Raw genomic sequence first — 17762 nt, forward strand, 5'->3', positions numbered from 1 at the left:
ATTTGTACCTCGCGCTTTCCCACTCATGGCAGGCTCAGTGCGGCTTACATGGGGCAATGGAGGGTTAAATGACTTGCCCAGAGTCACAAGGAGCTGCCTGTGCCTGAAGTGGGAATCAAACTCAGTTCCTCAGGACCAAAGTCCACCACCCTAACCACTAGGCCACTCCTCCACTTTATAGAATACCCCCTTAAATTAGTCCGACCCATCTTGCCGACTATTCTGAAGTAAGAGAGTAGTCGGCAAGATGGGTTGGGCTAATTGATGGGGGTTCCTTGAGACAGCATCAGTGAAACATGGCGCATGTCGAAACAGAATGCCCCCAAGCCAACAGTTTATAAAGAAGGCTCAAATAAAATGACTACAAAGTTTTGGATATTAAAATAGTGTAGAAAACAAGTAAAAATTAGATTTTCCTGATAAGAACCAATGAAGAAGTGAGTGCATAAATCTTGGATGTGAAAAGAAATAATACTTCGGGTGTTTTCCAAACAGTGGCCAAGCCAGGACACAAGTACCTGGCAGAAACCTAAATTGTGGCAACACTCCATACTTCAAATCCCAGGGCAAGCAGTTGCTTCCCTTGTCTTGTCTCAATAGCAAACAATGGACTTTTCCTCCAGGAATTTGTCCAAACCTTTTTTTTTTTTAACCCAGATACACTAAGCACTGTTACCACATCCTCCGGCAAAGAGTTCCAGAGCTTAACTATTCATTGAGTGAAAACATATTTCCTCCTATTTGTTTTAAAAGTATTTCCATGTAACTTCATCGAGTGTCCCCTAGTCTTTGTACTTTTGGAATGTGTAAAAAATCGATTTACTTCTACTCATTCTACATAACTCAGGATTTTGTAGACCTCATTCATATTCCCCCTCATCCATCTCTTTTCCAAGCTGAAGAGCCCTAGCCTCTTTAGCCTTTCCTGATATGAGAGGAGTTCCATCCCCTTTATCATTTTGGTCGCTCTTCTTTGAACCTTTTCTAATTCCACTATATCTTTTTTGAGATATGGCAACCAGAACTGAACGCAATACTCAAGGTGCGGACGCACCATGGAGAGATACAAAAGCGTTATAGTATTTTCAGTCTTATTCACCATCCCTTTCCTAATCATTCCTAGCATCCTGTTTGCTTTTTTGGTCGCCACCGCACACTGAGCAGAAGATTTTAGCGTATTATCTACAATGACACCCAGATCTTTTTCTTGATCGCTGACCTCCAAGGTGGACCCTAGCATCAGGTAACTATGATTCGGATTATTCTTTCCAATGTGTATCACTTTGCATTTCTCCACATTAGATTTAATCTACCATTTGGATGCCCAGTCTTCCAATTTCCTAAGGTCTTCCTGCAATATTTCACAGTTCACATGTGTTTTAACAACCTTGAATAGTTTTGTATCCTTTGCAAATTTAATCACCTCACTCGTCGTTCCAATTTCCATATTTTTTATAAATATGTTAAATAGCAGTGTCCCAGTACAGATCCCTGTAGCCAGACCTGAGATTTTGGGTGGGCCCAGAGCTAATATGGGTGGACATGCACTGTGTATATAAATATGAGTAGTGTCTCTTGGGATCCTACAAAATAATGCCTTAGAATGCACTTGATGATGGATTTCTAAGTAGTCTGCCCAACAGCTACCCTGCATCAATATAACCACATACATAGTTAATGGAAAAATTGATATTTTAAATATAATTACATTATCCCATATCTTAAAATTGACCATACATTTGTCTACTACAACGGCAAACCTCTCAACACACATGGCAGGATCCTGCAATATAATTAGATAGGAAAAATATGTTCAAATTCTGGTGGCACCTCAATAATAGTAATACAAAATTCCTTCACTGCCAGGTGCTTTGTGAAGTAACACTAAAGCCTGCAAAGAAGCTTCTTAACACCAATTCTGAACACGAATATCAACAACAGTGCTTTTATAAAGGCAGCGGTGAATATACATAGTAGGAATATGCATTCCATTGGAAAATTCAGACAACTCAGACTCATAACACCACACAAACCACATGCCAGCAGAATCTCTGACCTTGGTCATATGCAGAACCCATACCAACCCTCATGAATTACAGAATAAAGGACCAAAAATTACAAATTGTCCTGTAGCCCAGCATCAGCCCTTCCCTGCCCTGCCCTTCCCTTCTTTTTTAACCTTCATCCATCCCCATAGCCCAGCATTAGCCCTATCTGTTCCTTCCCCATCACCTATCCCGCAGCTAGGCATCAGCTCTACCCTAGCTCCCCCCACCCCTCCCTATAGCCTAGCATGAGCCCTGTACTACCGTCTACCTGTCCCCCCATAGTCTGGCATCTCCCCTACTCTTCCGAATCTCCCCCTCCCTCCACCCTTAAGCACATCAGCAATCAGCATTAAATGTAAAACATTTAAATTTTTCATGCTTGGGCACTGCAGAGATGACCCCCACCCAAAAGCCAACATAAAACACCTTTTTTAAATTATTATTTTAACCTGGGCACTGAGCCCATCCCTGCCCAGAAACCCACCAACTCTGCCCCCCCAGCACTGCAGTAAAGAGCCCACCCTCACCCAAAAGCCCACAATGACACATATTTGTTTTACCTGCTGAGAGGCTTTGGGCTGAAGGTGGTGGTGATCAGTGGTGAAGCAGGGCCCAATCCCAGATTAGCTGAGTCCATCATGAGTCCGGCCCCAAGTAAAAGCCTCCCCAGTCCCAATCGCATCCTTCCCCGGATCCACTACCTCTCCCATCCTTGCCCTGTTGCTCTCTCCCCTTTCATCCACCCACCATGCAGCACGATATCCCGCCCGTTGCACCTCACCGGGTCCGCACTAATAAACAACCAAGGCAAAGGCGCAGGACCGTGGCTCTGTTACTACTACTACTACTTAACATTTCTAAAGCGCTACTAGGGTTACGCAGCGCTGTACAATTTAACTGTTCTGAGGTAAACTTCCGGGCTGGCACAGGAAACAGTAGCAGCAGGCTTGAGTTCTTTGAGTACCCTTGGCTATATGCCATCTGCTCCAGGTGATTTACTGTTCTTTGCCAATTTGGCTCAGTACATCTTCCAGATTCACCAAGATTTCTTTCAGTTCCTCCGCATCATCACCCTTGAAAACTATTTCCGATACAGGCAGATATCTTACATCTGCTTCCATAAAGGCAGAAGCAAAGAATTCATTCAGTTTCTCCGCTATGGCCTTGTCCTCCCTGAGAACCCCTTTTGCTCCTTTGTGATCTAATGGTCCCATGGATTTCCTCACGGGCTTTCTGCTTCTGATGTACCTGAAAAAGTTGTTACTGTGAGTTTTAGCCCCTGCGACAAGTTTCTCTTCATATTCTCTTTTAGCCTTCTTTATTAATGTTTTGCATCTGACTTGCCAGTGCTTATGTTGCTTCTTATTTTCGTCATTTGGGTCCTTTTTGCATTCTTTTGGCTGTAATGACCTCTTTTACTTCGCCTTTTAACCATGCTGGCTGATGTTTTCTCTTCTGTCTACCTTTGCAAATACGTGGAATGCATCTGGGCTTCCAAGATGGTATTTTTGAATAACGTCCACGCCTGATTTAGTGTCCTAACCTTTACAGCCGATCCTTTTAGTTTCTTTTTAACCATTTCCTCATTTTATTATATTTGCCATTTCGAAAATTAAATGCAGCTACATTAGATTTCCTTTGCGGGTACATCCCAGATAGTAGCTCAAACTTGATCATGTTATGATCACTGTTTCAAGGGGACCCAACACTGCCACCTCTTGCACCACCAAGGACCATATCCAAAATGGCTCCCCCTCTTGTCTGTTCCTGGACCAGCTACTCCAAGAAGCAGTCGTTTATTACATCTAGAAATTTTATCTGTCTGGCACTCCCTGATGTAACATTTATCCAGTCAATATCGGAGTAACTGAAATCACCCATTGTTATAGTGTTGCCCAATTTGCCAGCTTTCCAAATCTCTGTAAACATTTCTTCATCTGTCTGTTCATTCTGTCCCGGCGGATGGTAGTACAGCCCTACAGGAATACTCCTTCCCTTCACACATTGAATTTCTATCCATAATGATTCCACGCTGCTATCTGTGTCATGTGGAATGTTTATTTTATTTGACTCAATTCCCTCTTTAAAATATAGCACAACCCCCCTCCAATCTGATCCTCTCTATCATTGCGATACAATTTGTACCCTGTTATCACAGTGTCCCATTGATTGTCCTCTTTCCACCAAGTCTCTGAGATGCCTATTATATCTACCTTATCATTATTATTATTAGCATTTGTATAGCGCTACCAGACGCACGCAGAGCTGAACATCTGATACAAAGAGACAGTCCCTGCTCAAAAGAGCTTACAATCTAAGTAATACAGACAAACAAGACAGTTACGGGTGAGGGACGTAATGGGTGAGAAGGGAGGAAGGGACAAGGGGAGGGCAATTGTGGCTAGGAGCTAAAAGCAGCAATGAAAAGGTGGGGTTTCAGCATAGATTTGAAAACAGGTAGAGATGGAGCTAGACGTATAGTACTATATATTCTAACTCTCCCATCTTATTTTTTAGTTAGGCATGTAATTATCCAGAAAAGTGTATTAACTTATTTCACACAATGCATTGTGTTAATCATAAACTTGTTGCGTTCTCTCAGCTTTTGCCTTGGTGCTTACTGATGCTGTGATGTGTAGCTGAAACTGGTAAGAGTGCTTTTACACCCACTGATGCGGGAAGTAATTTTGCATGCTGTGCTTTTTTGTCATATGTTGCAGGGCTTGATAACAGTTGAAGATGAACAGGCATGGATGGCCTCATATAAATATGTAGGTGCTACGACCAATATTCATCCTTATTTATCAACAATGATCAACTATGCTCAGCCTGTAAAGTTCCAGGGTTTCCATGTAGCTGAAGGTAAGAAACACACTGTACATAGTAGGTAGCCTTGGAATTTTTCTTGGGTAGGAAAACCATGTTGTTTTCTGTTTTATCTAGATATATTGATAGATAAATATGAATTATAGGTATAGATATGTATATAGATAGATAGATAGATAGATAGATAGATAGATAGATAGATAGATAGATAGATAGATAGTTAAAATAACATAAAACATGTCATCTCTCCATAGGCCTCCAGTGCAGTATAATGTGTTTATTTAACTTTGTTTCTCCTCTTTTCAACAATGTACCCTTTTAAAAAACACAAACAGGGCAATTCAGAACTGTATGCATTAACGTGTACGTGCAAAGTTCATTAACGCACAATTGCACAGGGAACATACACATGAGTGGGGCATGGACATGTCTCCCATTCACACATATAGGGGTGAATTCTATAAATCGTGCCTAAAACATCATCACGGAAAAAAAAAACGCTTAAACGCTATTCTATAAGCCGTGCCTAAAGTTAGGCATGGTTTATAGAATAGTGCTTAAGTGCAAGGGTCGCACATAATTTCAGGCGCGTCCATTTGCACCAATGGAAATGTGGTGCAAATGCCCCTACCTAAATTTACTTGCGGAACCCCTTTATTTGTAATGGGCCAGGTAAGGTGCTCGAAAAACAAGGTGATCGGTGTTGAGATCTCAAAGAGATCGTGAGGTACTGTAGGATATGGTCATAGATGAGAAGGAAACACTGGGCCTTCAGGATTGAGAAAAATGTAGTCCTTTATTTATAATGAAGACCCGACACGGTCCGTGTTTCGGCGCACAAACGCCTGCATCAGGGGTCAAGGGACTCCTAAAGGTCAGCAAAATGATTAGTTGACAAGGATGTGGAATAAACAATCAGGATATATTACCCGCTGTTTAAACAGCTCGTTTGTAGGACGCCTTTTGGCGGTTTACACGACTGAAGGCGTCCTACAAACGAGCTGTTTAAACAGCGGGTAATATATCCTGATTGTTTATTCCACATCCTTGTCAACTAATCATTTTGCTGACCTATAGGAGTCCCTTGACCCCTGATGCAGGCATTTGTACACTGAAACACGGACCGTGTCGGGTCTTCATTATAAATAAAGGACTACATTTTTCTCAGTCCTGAAGGCCCAGTGTTTGCTTTGTTTGGTTGGTTGGTTGCTTTTGTATGCTGTATTCCCTCTTTTTTGTGACCATAGATGAGAAGGAGACAGGAACACTTAAGAAAATGTGAATGTCTTTTTGTACACCACCTAGTTATAGGTGGTATAGAAATTTTTAAAATAAATAAATAAAACTGTCTTGTGTGCTAAAATAAGTATTTTGAACCAAATCCAATACTGGAAGTTTAATAAGGAGTGGTGAGACATGGTGATGTCTATATGAAGGACACACAAACTGGACAGCAAGAGTTTTGCAATATTTGAAGTTGTTCATTTGATGTTGGGTAATTACCAGCATAAGTGATATTGCAATAGCCAAGGTGAGATATCAGAAAGGCATAACTAGTCTCAAGAAGATTGCACAAGGAACGCATTTGGCATACCAGTAGAAATCCTGATTTTACAATGTTAAAGATTTGGTTGTGAAAGGTTAGTTAGTTGTGAATTCTTTCACAACAAGGTTCAAAAGATAAACCTTGCTTTCTCTACCTCACCAGCTCTCCCTCCACTAGTCCGTTCCCCTCTCTCTCCTTCCCCTCATTCCCTTTCCTCCTTTCCTGAAGTTACTATTGAGGAAACTACACTTCTCCTTTCTTCTTCAAAATGTACCACCTGTTCCTCTGATCCCATTCCCACCCACCTTCTTAATGCCATCTCTCCTACTCTTATTCCTTTTATCTGTCACATTCTCAACCTCTCACTTTCCACTGCGACTGTCCCTGCTGCCTTTAAACATGCTGTGGTCACACCTCTCCTTAAGAAGCCTTCACTTGACCCTACTTGTCCCTCTAATTACCGACCCATCTCCCTCCTTCCTTTTCTCTCCAAATTACTTGAGCGTGCTGTTCACCGCCGCTGCCTTGATTTTCTCTCCTCACATGCTATTCTTGACCCATTACAATCTGGTTTTCGCCCTCTCCACTCAACCGAAACTGCGCTTACTAAAGTCTCCAATGACCTATTACTGGCTAAATCCAGAGGTCAATATTCCATCCTCATTCTTCTTGATCTTTCCGCTGCTTTTGACACTGTCGATCACAGCATACTTCTCGATACCCTGTCCTCACTTGGATTCCAGGGCTCTGTCCTTTCCTGGTTCTCTTCCTACCTCTCCCTCCGCACCTTTAGTGTTCACTCTGGTGGATCCTCTTCTACTTCTATCCCTCTGCCTGTCGGCGTACCCCAGGGTTCTGTTCTTGGTCCCCTCCTCTTTTCTATCTACACTTCTTCCCTTGGTTCATTAATCTCATCCCATGGCTTTTCCTACCACCTCTATGCTGATGACTCCCAAATCTACCTTTCTACCCCTGATATCTCACCTTGCATCCAAACCAAAGTTTCAGCGTGCTTGTCTGACATTGCTGCCTGGATGTCTCAACGCCACCTGAAATTAAATATGACCAAAACCGAGCTTCTCATTTTCCCCCCCAAACCCACCTCCCCGCTCCCCCCATTTTCTATTTCTGTTGATGGCTCTCTCATTCTCCCTGTCTCCTCAGCTCGAAACCTTGGGGTCATCTTTGACTCTTCTCTCTCCTTCTCTGCTCATATCCAGCAGACCGCCAAGACCTGTCGTTTCTTTCTTTACAACATCCGTAAAATCCGCCCCTTTCTTTCCGAGCACTCTACCAAAACCCTCATCCACACCCTTGTCACCTCTCGTTTAGACTACTGCAATCTGCTTCTTGCTGGCCTCCCATTTAGTCACCTCTCCCCTCTCCAGTCAGTTCAAAACTCTGCTGCCCGTCTCATCTTCCGCCAGGGTCGCTTTACTCATACTACCCCTCTCCTCAAGACCCTTCACTGGCTCCCTATCCGTTTTCGCATCCTGTTCAAACTTCTTCTACTAACCTATAAATGTACTCACTCTGCTGCTCCCCAGTATCTCTCCACACTCGTCCTTCCCTACACCCCTTCCCGTGCACTCCGCTCCATGGATAAATCCTTCTTATCTGTTCCCTTCTCCACTACTGCCAACTCCAGACTTCGCGCCTTCTGTCTCGCTGCACCCTACGCCTGGAATAAACTTCCTGAGCCCCTACGTCTTGCCCCATCCTTGGCCACCTTTAAATCTAGACTGAAAACCCACCTCTTTGACATTGCTTTTGACTCGTAACCACTTGTAACCACTCGCCTCCACCTACCCCCTCCTCTCTTCCTTCCCGTTCACATTAATTGATTTGATTTGCTTACTTTATTTATTTTTTGTCTATTAGATTGTAAGCTCTTTGAGCAGGGACTGTCTTTCTTCTATGTTTGTACAGCGCTGCGTATGCCTTGTAGCGCTATAGAAATGCTAAATAGTAGTAGTAGTAGTAGTAGTTCAGAATAAAAAAATAACTCCCAAAATAATGAAAAGAATCAGTAAGTGGAATTGATATATCAACTAGAAAGGGAGCTAAGGGAGGGATAAGTAAGATGGCCAGTGATCCAACATGCTACAGTCTTTTCAGGATTTAAGACCAGTTTGAGAGAGAGAAGCCAAGGTGCCATAGCCTTTAAACAACTCTGTAAAGTGTGCAGATCAGGATCACCAGAGGATGTAAGAAAAAACAGGAGGATACTGTCAGTATAATAAAATGCCTTGATATCCTACCCTTCCATGAGAATTGCTAGAGGGCACAAAGAGGCATTAAGTAAAAGGGGTGTTAACAGATCCTTAAGGCACCTCACAAGTGAAATTATGCAAAAGGGAGGAGGAAAAGGGAGTTGAGACTGAAAAGGAATGTTCATGATTTTTTCTCAGAAGAAATTAGCAAAAGAACTAAAATCCAGCTGACGGGGGATTACTAAGGGACATCTGCTTGATGTTGTCTTAAGTACTCTAAAGTCTACAATTGGGAAGAATCACTTTGGGTGATTTCTGTAAACTACCAGGATAGAAAAGAAACTCCTTTTTGGCTGCTATTATTGCCTCAGAGATGTCTTGTTGACTACTCACTGCTGCTAGTAGTAGGTGCTTTAGAATGGATTTTGAAATCATCTTAAGCTATCGGGAAGGATGTTTTCAGTATTGTTTCTGCTATTACTATAGATAATTCCAGTTGATTCTCTTTAAGCACAGCAAATTAACAATTTACCAAGGCTACCTATTCTTTGGAAGTGACACCCGTACCTTTTAGATTGATGACAATACCCTAGAGAAGCAGAGGCTGTCTTGATAGACAAGAGTGACTCCCGCACTTTCAATTAATGAATATCACAGAACCATGATAGGCAAAATTTGCCTAGAAAGAGACCATCTGTTTCTTTAACCAAGTTTCAGTGAAATAATAAAATGTCTCTCACCCCATCACTCAGTAGGTTGTAGAAGGTACTTGAACCTCTTCTCATTGACATTTTTTCTGTTTTTTGACACTGTTTTTGGTTCTCACATCACAATTGTATCTTCTGGTGGATTCTACCTGACCACTATCCCACTGTCAAGTAGGGAGCTTCAGAGCTCTGTCCTAGGCCCTTGCTTTTTCTCTTTATATTCGTTCCCTTGATTCCCTGATTTTCTCTCTCATCTTTCAGTACCATCTTTATTCTAATGACTCTCAGATGTTAGAAATTAAATTAAATATAAATTAAATACATCTTGCTTTCTATACCAGAAACTTAAACTGGAATCCAGTCTAAAATATCAATCTGCTTGTCTGCTTGGCTACCTGGATGTCCTCTGCCACATTAAACAATATGACCAGGATAGAATTTCTTATATTCCCTCTTCCCCAAACTAATTTCCTTTTTTCTCTCTTTCTATAGATATCGGATCCCTTAGCTAAAGGATGTTAAGCCCTTACCCCAAGATTCTATATAGTACACCTAGAGTTATACACGGTTCTGTACATAAATCTAGTATTCTATAATTACATGCATAGATAATTGTTCTAACAAGCTGATAACAGCTCTTAAGCAATAACGAGCACTATTTTATTTATTTAACACATTTATACCCCACATTTTCCCACTAGTTGCAGGCTCAATGTGGCTTACTCAATAACATGGGTAGGCTACACTAATTGGCAAAAATTAGAATTTACGCATTGCTAAGCGTATTTTGTAATGTACTGTGCCTAAATTTTAAAGCGTGCAGGCAAAAAGGAGCGTGTTTTGGGGCACAGAAATGGGCGTTCCAAAATCTATGCGTGTTGTTATAAAATATGGGCCAGTGCATGTAAATCTATACGCAGAGATTTACACCAGCTTTTCGTTGGCGTAAATGGACACACGTAGATTTACGAACATGAACTACACCTAAGTGTATTCTAAATACCGTGTGTAGATTTCCGTGCGGTATTTAGAATACGCTTAGGCATAATTGCCTAATGCATGTTAATTTTAGGCGCCATATAAAGAATCAGGCCCTTAATGCACAGTTAGTGCAGTCTACCAAGCTGCTACAGAACATGTTAAAGCGGTTTGCAGTATTTTGCCTGTTAGTGTGCATTAACCCGTGCCTTACCAATGTTTTAAAAATACTTTTTGGAGGGAACGTGTCAGGGTTGGAGAGTAGGTGTTCCCGCGTTATCCAGCTAGTGCATTATGAGTAGTGTGCGCTAACCAGATAATGCAGAGTTAACACAGGAGCACTTAGCATTTCCTAAATACTTACTGATGGAAATTCAATAAATGATGTCCAAAGATAGGTGCCGGGATGATTTGCACTAAGCTGGTATTCTGCAAAAAGTGGCTCTCCGCAGAACGACCTTTACAGAATACTAGCTTATCGTACATTTCCTCCAGGATTCTATATAGCGTGACTTAGGTTGCGCGCGCAAATCCAGTCGTCTTCTGTATTTGTGTGCCAACTTAATTACTTAACAAGTCAATAAACAATAATTGCCAATTAACAGCCAATTATTGACACTAATTGGCATTAAATTAGAATTTACGTGCAAAAGTGTCTAAGCATACTCTATAATGTGATTCGCGTAAATACTAAGTCACATAGTTGAGAAGGGGGTGTGAAATGGGTGGGTTGTGGACTTTTCTAAAATGTATGCGCATGGTTATAGAATACACCCAGTCTGTATGTAATTTAGGTGTCAGCATTTACAACAAGTTTTACTTGGTGTCACTGCCCGCAACTGAATTTAGTCATTCAGATGGGCACTCAGCATATTTTGTAAACCAAATGCTGGTGTAAATGCTTGTGCCCAACTAATGGCAGTCAGGGTGTGCAAAGGCAGGTATTCTGTAACATTGTGCCTAAATTCTGAGAACACCCCAACCCTTCTCATGCCCCTCCCATGGCCATGCCCCCTTTGGACTTGTGCACTATGAAATTTAGGCGCACATGTTATAGAATAGGGCATAGGGCAGAACCACATGCAGCTCCTAAGTGCTCGCTAATACCAATAATTGATATCACCTAATTAGCTAATTAGTTTATGCCAACTTTGGGCAACCTATACAGAATCTGGCCTATATTATATTCAATGGAGGGTTTTTTTTTGTTTGTTTGTTTTCTTGTGTTTATTGTGCATGAGTCTCTGGCTGGTATCTTACATCACTAAAATGTTTTTAATTCAAATTTTTTTTTTTACTTTCTAGAGCGCAACATACATTACAACATGTCCTCCTTTAACGAGTCAGTGGGGCTAGGATATTTGAAGACACATGCAATTGAGTTTGTGAAGTATCCTTATACGATGATTAATAAGACTCTTGTTAGCTTGTAAGTGGACTTCTAGGACAACAAGCTTGGGAGCTGTAGGTTCCAGTGATAGTAACAAGCAGTAGCTTAAAAAGAGGGAGAAACAAGAAGAAAATGTGAGGCAAGCAAAACCGTCCTGTAGGTTGCTGTAGCTGTTTATATATAGATTTCCTTAATGAGCTGCACAGTTACAATAAACGGCAAATGAGTCGGATATACCCCAAGGGAGGCCGAGTGGATTCCAGTAATTACATGCCTCAAATTTTCTGGAACGCTGGCTGCCAGATGGTCTCACTGAATTACCAGACCCCAGGTAGAAGATGATGTCCAGTCAGCTTAAACACCAAAGGAGAGCCCGAGCTGTAACTCTTCAGCAGTTGTCATCAATTTGTGTTTGCCTTTTTTTTTTTGTCCAAAGCTGGCATATGGCTAAACAATGTGGGTGATGTGTGTGAAAGCATGAAGGCATGAAGCAATGAACAAAATTTGTATGGATGGTATTATACTCTCCTTTTGCCTTAGGCTCTTCAGTCCATCACTGTCATCGTCTTTCTGAAAATATGTCTTATTCACCATATGTAGAATTTAAAGGGAAAAAAGAGTACAACATTTTGATGAAAGATACAATGTTCATATTTCTCCTGAATATTGTTATTCATAAGGTGTTAATTTTATTTATTTATTTTATTTATTGCACTTGTATCCCACATTTTCCCACCTCTTTGCAGGCTCAATGTGGCTTACAATACATCATGGATAGTGGAAATGGGAAGAGAGTAGACATTTGGTATTACAGAAGGATTTGAGTTGCATGGCAAAAGAATACATAATAGTAAAGAACGAAAGGCATTAATTTACATACATTCATCTTTTGTTTTTGGCCCTGTAATTTCTTCATGCTACGTAGGGCTTCCAGTTCAGTTACAACAAGCCTTTAAGTCTCATTTTGTGAAGCAGGAATTATAGCGTGCAGGTCATGACATTCACAGTTTCCCCTTTATTTTACAAAAGGCTTTGGTAAACATGGAACCTTTTGTAAAATATGTGTAGAAATGCCAGGACATACATTTGTATTTCCCTATATGTAAATGCAATGTTTGTAACTATCCAATAAAAGTATATGTTCAGAAAAAAGCAACATCACTCAACAGCTTCCACATATAAGTGCCAATTTCCACCACTTCTACATATACATATAAAAGCTGTATTCCAGAACACACTCTGGTCAATATTCAAACACTGTGGACAATGTATGTTTTTAAATGGCAGCGACGGCATTTGAATTATCCATGTATATTCAGCACTTCCACCCGCAGAAACAGTAGCATTGAATATACATATTCAGCAGTCACCAGCTATATGGTATATTTGCTGTCCTCACTTTATCCACATAGCTGGAAAATGGCTAAGCATTGCAGACTGTCCATTAGAGAGTGACCAAAACTGGGGCTTTCGGTTTCAACCAAAACCGAATCTGTGGCCAAAATTTGCTGCTTGGTTTTGGCTGGACCTGAAGCCAAAACTGTACCCCCCCCCCCCCCCCCCCACACCCGCAGAAAGCCTTTCCCCCCAGCCAGCCTCCCCACTGACAAAAAACCCATCCCCTCAGGCTGCTCACCAACTTTGCCCTCCCCTCACTCATATGCCCTCCCTGGGCCTCCCTTCAAATCCCTGGTGGTCTAGTGGCCTTTTTGGGGCAGGAGCAATCCCAAGTCACTCCCATCATTGTGAACATTGAACAGTGGATACTAGATTGGTAAAGTCATAGAGTGATCTTGAATTATAAAAGTTTTACACCGATCCAGGGCTCGCATCATTTCTTGAATGGCAACATCCCATTGAACACATAAAGAAGGCTCCCCTCCTAAGTCAGCTCAAGCTAAGTAGCTGACTCCTTTTTTTTCTGAGACTGTTATAATTTGATACACCATAATAGGCAGGAGTGGAGGTAGGGAGTGCTGTGATGGTAGAATGGTGTTTTTACATATCTCGAATCTTCGGGTCGCTGTAATACACCAAAACAAACAGCACAATTTATAATTTTATATTTTATAGACACTTTTAGCTTCTTGCACAAAGAAATTTTTACACACTTGTTTTGATAATACACTTTCCTTGGTTTCTTTAATATTTTTCAACTATCCAAATAGTGCCAGGGTGGTCTGTAATAATTTTCAGTACACTATCTGTATAATGCTGCTGAAACTACCCAGATAGGGCACTTTTTTCAGTTAGAAGCTGCTGCTATTCAAATAATTGTTTTTGATTGTCGAGCCGTGTACATATAAGTGCTATCACTTTAGAAAGGAAACACTGAAAGGCAAATTTTTACATTTGTACGGCCATATAAAGTATTAGGAAGCTAAGCGCAACTGCCCCTCAGTCACTCGTATCAAACCTGGCCAAAAGAAACATTTTACTAAAGCTTATATGCACCTCTGGGGAAGGTGCAGAAGCTGACAAGAAAATGTTTTCAAATATATATGCATACCCGTTATAAAATAGGAAACACATGTATAATTTTATGACTCCCCAAACCATGCCCCCTTGAAATCTGTGTGTCGTGTAAATTGTACAAAGACAGTGGGAGAGCGACCAAGGATACCAAAGACAGGAAGATGTTCCTTAATAAAAGAGTTTATTTGGAGTTTATTAAGGAACATCTTCCTGTCTTTGGTATCCTTGGTCGCTCTCCCACTGTCTTTGTACTGTTATATTTATCGTGGGGCATTTTGAGTTCTCTGCCTGCCAGCGGATTTCTTTTCACATTGTCGTGTAAATTGTGGCATTCTGAAATCACCATTTGCACATGTGTGCAATCTACGTTTGGGGAGCGTGCCAGGTGCCCTTGACCTGGATTGGCCACTGTCGGTGACAGGATGCTGGGCTAGATGGACCTTTGGTCTTTCCCAGTATGGCACTACTTATGAACTTATGTACTTATGTACATGTGCAAATGCTGCTATTTACACATGTAGATCATATAAGGCTTCTGAAATTACCTTTTTTTTTAAGCCTCCTGGGCTTCTAATATTTAAACCCTGTCATCCATTAGGCCAGCCATTGCAGTGACAGAGACCACGAACAGCTACTTCTTCTAAAATGTGATGCTCATGTACGCTGAATTTGCTGGCTAGGTATTACCATTATGCAATGTCTGGGACTTTCTCCTTTCAAGAGCTGTGAGCGCTGTCCCTGCAGCATCCATGGACTTGGCCTGCACAAGTAGCAGAAGTTAAACCCGGGAGTGGAACCCAGGTGTTCTCTATGGCAGTGTACTACCATACCACCAAGCCCCAGTGTAGAGAATGACACGGGGACGGGGAACTGCAGTAACCGCTGGGATGGGGACAGAGCCCTCGGGGACAGGGGACAAACTTTGTCCCCGTTTCATTTTCTACTTTGAAGCCTGTTAATGAACTGGACTGTTATTTATGTTTAAGTGATGCTTACAAACATATTTTGAGTTTTTGGAAAAAAACAAGCAAACATACTGGCCACAGCTAGCAACCCTTGCATGGAGGATCCTGTACATCCTGCTACCAGCACATCTTCTAAGAAGACAACTTCTATTCCAGGAAGGTCTGTGGAAGACAGGAGAGCTAGATTGAATCCTGAGATTGTTGATGATTTCTTATTTATCCACAGATTTAAAAACATAACAGTGCTTTATAGGGCATATAGAACGGGTTGTATTTTATACCCCTGGATATTTTAACAGTGTGAATTAGGATTCCTTGGTGTAGTAGAAATCACCTATTGTTTGGGTTGGAAGGGTAGAGGGTGGTGGTGGGAAGAATGGCTATTATAGCTGCTCATTGTTATTATTGTTCTCTATTTGTAATTTATACACAACAGTTGCACAGCATATTATTATACTTTACTAAAAAATTTTAAATGTAAAATCATAAGTTCAAGGCTTCTGCAGATGAGGACAGAGCCCACGGGGATGGGATGGGGACAGAACCTGCCAGGATGGAGACAGAACCCGCGGGGACGGAGACAAACTTTGCCCCGTGTCATTCTCTATCCCAGTGCTGGCCGGATACTCATTTCTGTGATTTCCCCATACAGATTATAGTACAGCACATGTTTTATCATTTTAAAGAAAAAATGCTAGAATGAAAACAGTAGCTGTTTTATATATGCCTCCAAATTCATCTCTTATTTAACTTGGAACAAAATACTGGTTTAAGCAATGGTGAGCAAGTGTACATTCTGAGCCTGTGAATTAGGCCATTGTAGAGATTGTGGGAGCACCTGCTTCACTGCATTTTGGAAACCCACTGCAGTAATAAAAAAGAGAATGTCCAAGGTCTGCTGCATGTGGGCAAACGAGATAACATTGTTTTTGTCTCTTGACAGATTTAGCGATGCAGTTGAATCAGGGAAAATTTGAGTATAATGGATCATGTGGGTGAGTAGTGTGATTTAAACAGTTGTCACCATGTATCAGAGCACTGTAGTCTGACTTTAATAAAACCATGTCACTTTTAATTATAGGTTGCAGGACAAAGTAGGGTGCAGGAGTAGAATTTCAATGAGCAGTGTTGTTGGATAAACCTCTTACTCACTTGTGTAATAAATGTACTTTTCAATTTCATTATCATGTGAAAAGCAATACTGTTTAATTATGTTTATAGATCTCTAACCTGTTTATCAATATTATAGTAATCAATCATCTCTGGCTTCCTATATTCAATAAGATTTCTGCTTTTCTGCTCCTATAAATACACTGGGCCTGATTTTCAGATCACATAAGTGCCGCAATTGGCACTGACCCGGGATATTCAATGCCAGGCATTGAATATCCGAGTTTTTTGGGGGGTCGGTTCAAACTTAACCAGCTAAGTGAATATTCAGCGCTGGCCAGTTAACTTTATAGCGACCAAAGATATGATTGCTATTTAGGAAGTCTGATTTAGCTGCTAAACTTAGCAGGCCAGCACTTGAGTATTCGTGGATAATCGTCTGTATCACTGGCTGGTTTGCCACTATGTGCTAACCACAAATATTCAGTGGAGATAACAGGATGACTATTAGAGCTTAGCTGGCTAAATTCTATTTAACCAGCCAGGAAAGGCTCCTGGCCAGTTAAACAGCAATGAATACCAGCCGGACTGTTTTCAAAATTCGGAACTTCGATATGCCTATGAGGATCTCCAGGGGGAAGAATTGGAGATTATAGTGGTAATTCTATAAGTGAGTGTCTCATTTTTGGTGCCTTGTTCTGTAGTGACATCCAGGTGTCAAGATACTGTTATGGAGCACTCGTGTAACCCAGTATTGGTGCACCTTACATTTAGGTGCAAGCAGTTACACCTGGCATAACCATGGGCACCTAAATGAGGCCAGGGTAGGATTAAGGCATGTGCCTAAGGCCCAGCATTTAGGAAGGGCTGTCTCATGTGATAATTTAACATCTTCTAAGGCAGATTTTTGTCCTGGTTAGGCAGCTGCTGGAAGAACAAAGAGAGAGAATGTGTGGGTGGGTGGGGGGAATTAGACCTTCAGCTGCCCACAGAAGTTTATCTCTCTTGTCTACTCGCTGGACATTGTCCTCCAGTCAGAAGGAGGAGTCAGCGAGCAGTGCTTCTTACCTGCTGCTTCCTCCTTTCCCACTTTTCCTTTGTAGTCAGAACCACATAGATTCTCCATTTGTGAGAATATTAAAATGTATTTACATTATGATAGGGAGCGAATTATAAGTCCATATGCAGCAAGAATTAATATATAAATAGAGTTTACGGAGTTTGGTAGCTCAGGCTCAAGTTTAAACCTCGTTAATGTTATTGACCGTTGCAGTAGTAAATCCATGAATCCTAAGATTAAATCAACATCCATTAGCAAATGATTTTTTATTTTATAAGTGCAAAAGATACAAAATCACTTGACTATGTGATTTCAAATCTAAAATCAAAATCAGAATAAGCAGTGGCGTTCCTAGGGGGGGCGGTGGGTGCGGTCCGCCCTGGGTGCAGGCCGCTGGGGGGGGGGGGTGCCGCCGCCGCGCGTGCGCGCGCCTGTCTTCCGTTC

At 41.5% G+C, this 17762-nt stretch overlaps 1 protein-coding gene across 1 annotated transcript in view; it reads left to right on the forward strand.

Moving 5' to 3' along the window:
- Positions 1–17762, forward strand: part of PLCB4 (phospholipase C beta 4) — a 331441-nt gene that overhangs the window by 262578 nt on the left and 51101 nt on the right. Inside the window, exons 20-23 of the mRNA XM_030196321.1 lie at positions 4769–4910; positions 11624–11708; positions 11915–12039; positions 16092–16143. Coding sequence (XP_030052181.1) covers positions 4769–4910; positions 11624–11708; positions 11915–12039; positions 16092–16143 — 404 coding nt within the window. The remainder of the gene's footprint in view (positions 1–4768; positions 4911–11623; positions 11709–11914; positions 12040–16091; positions 16144–17762) is intronic.

This window comes from Microcaecilia unicolor, chromosome 3, assembly GCF_901765095.1.
Source record: "Microcaecilia unicolor chromosome 3, aMicUni1.1, whole genome shotgun sequence".
Classification (NCBI taxonomy): Eukaryota; Metazoa; Chordata; class Amphibia; order Gymnophiona; family Siphonopidae; genus Microcaecilia; species Microcaecilia unicolor.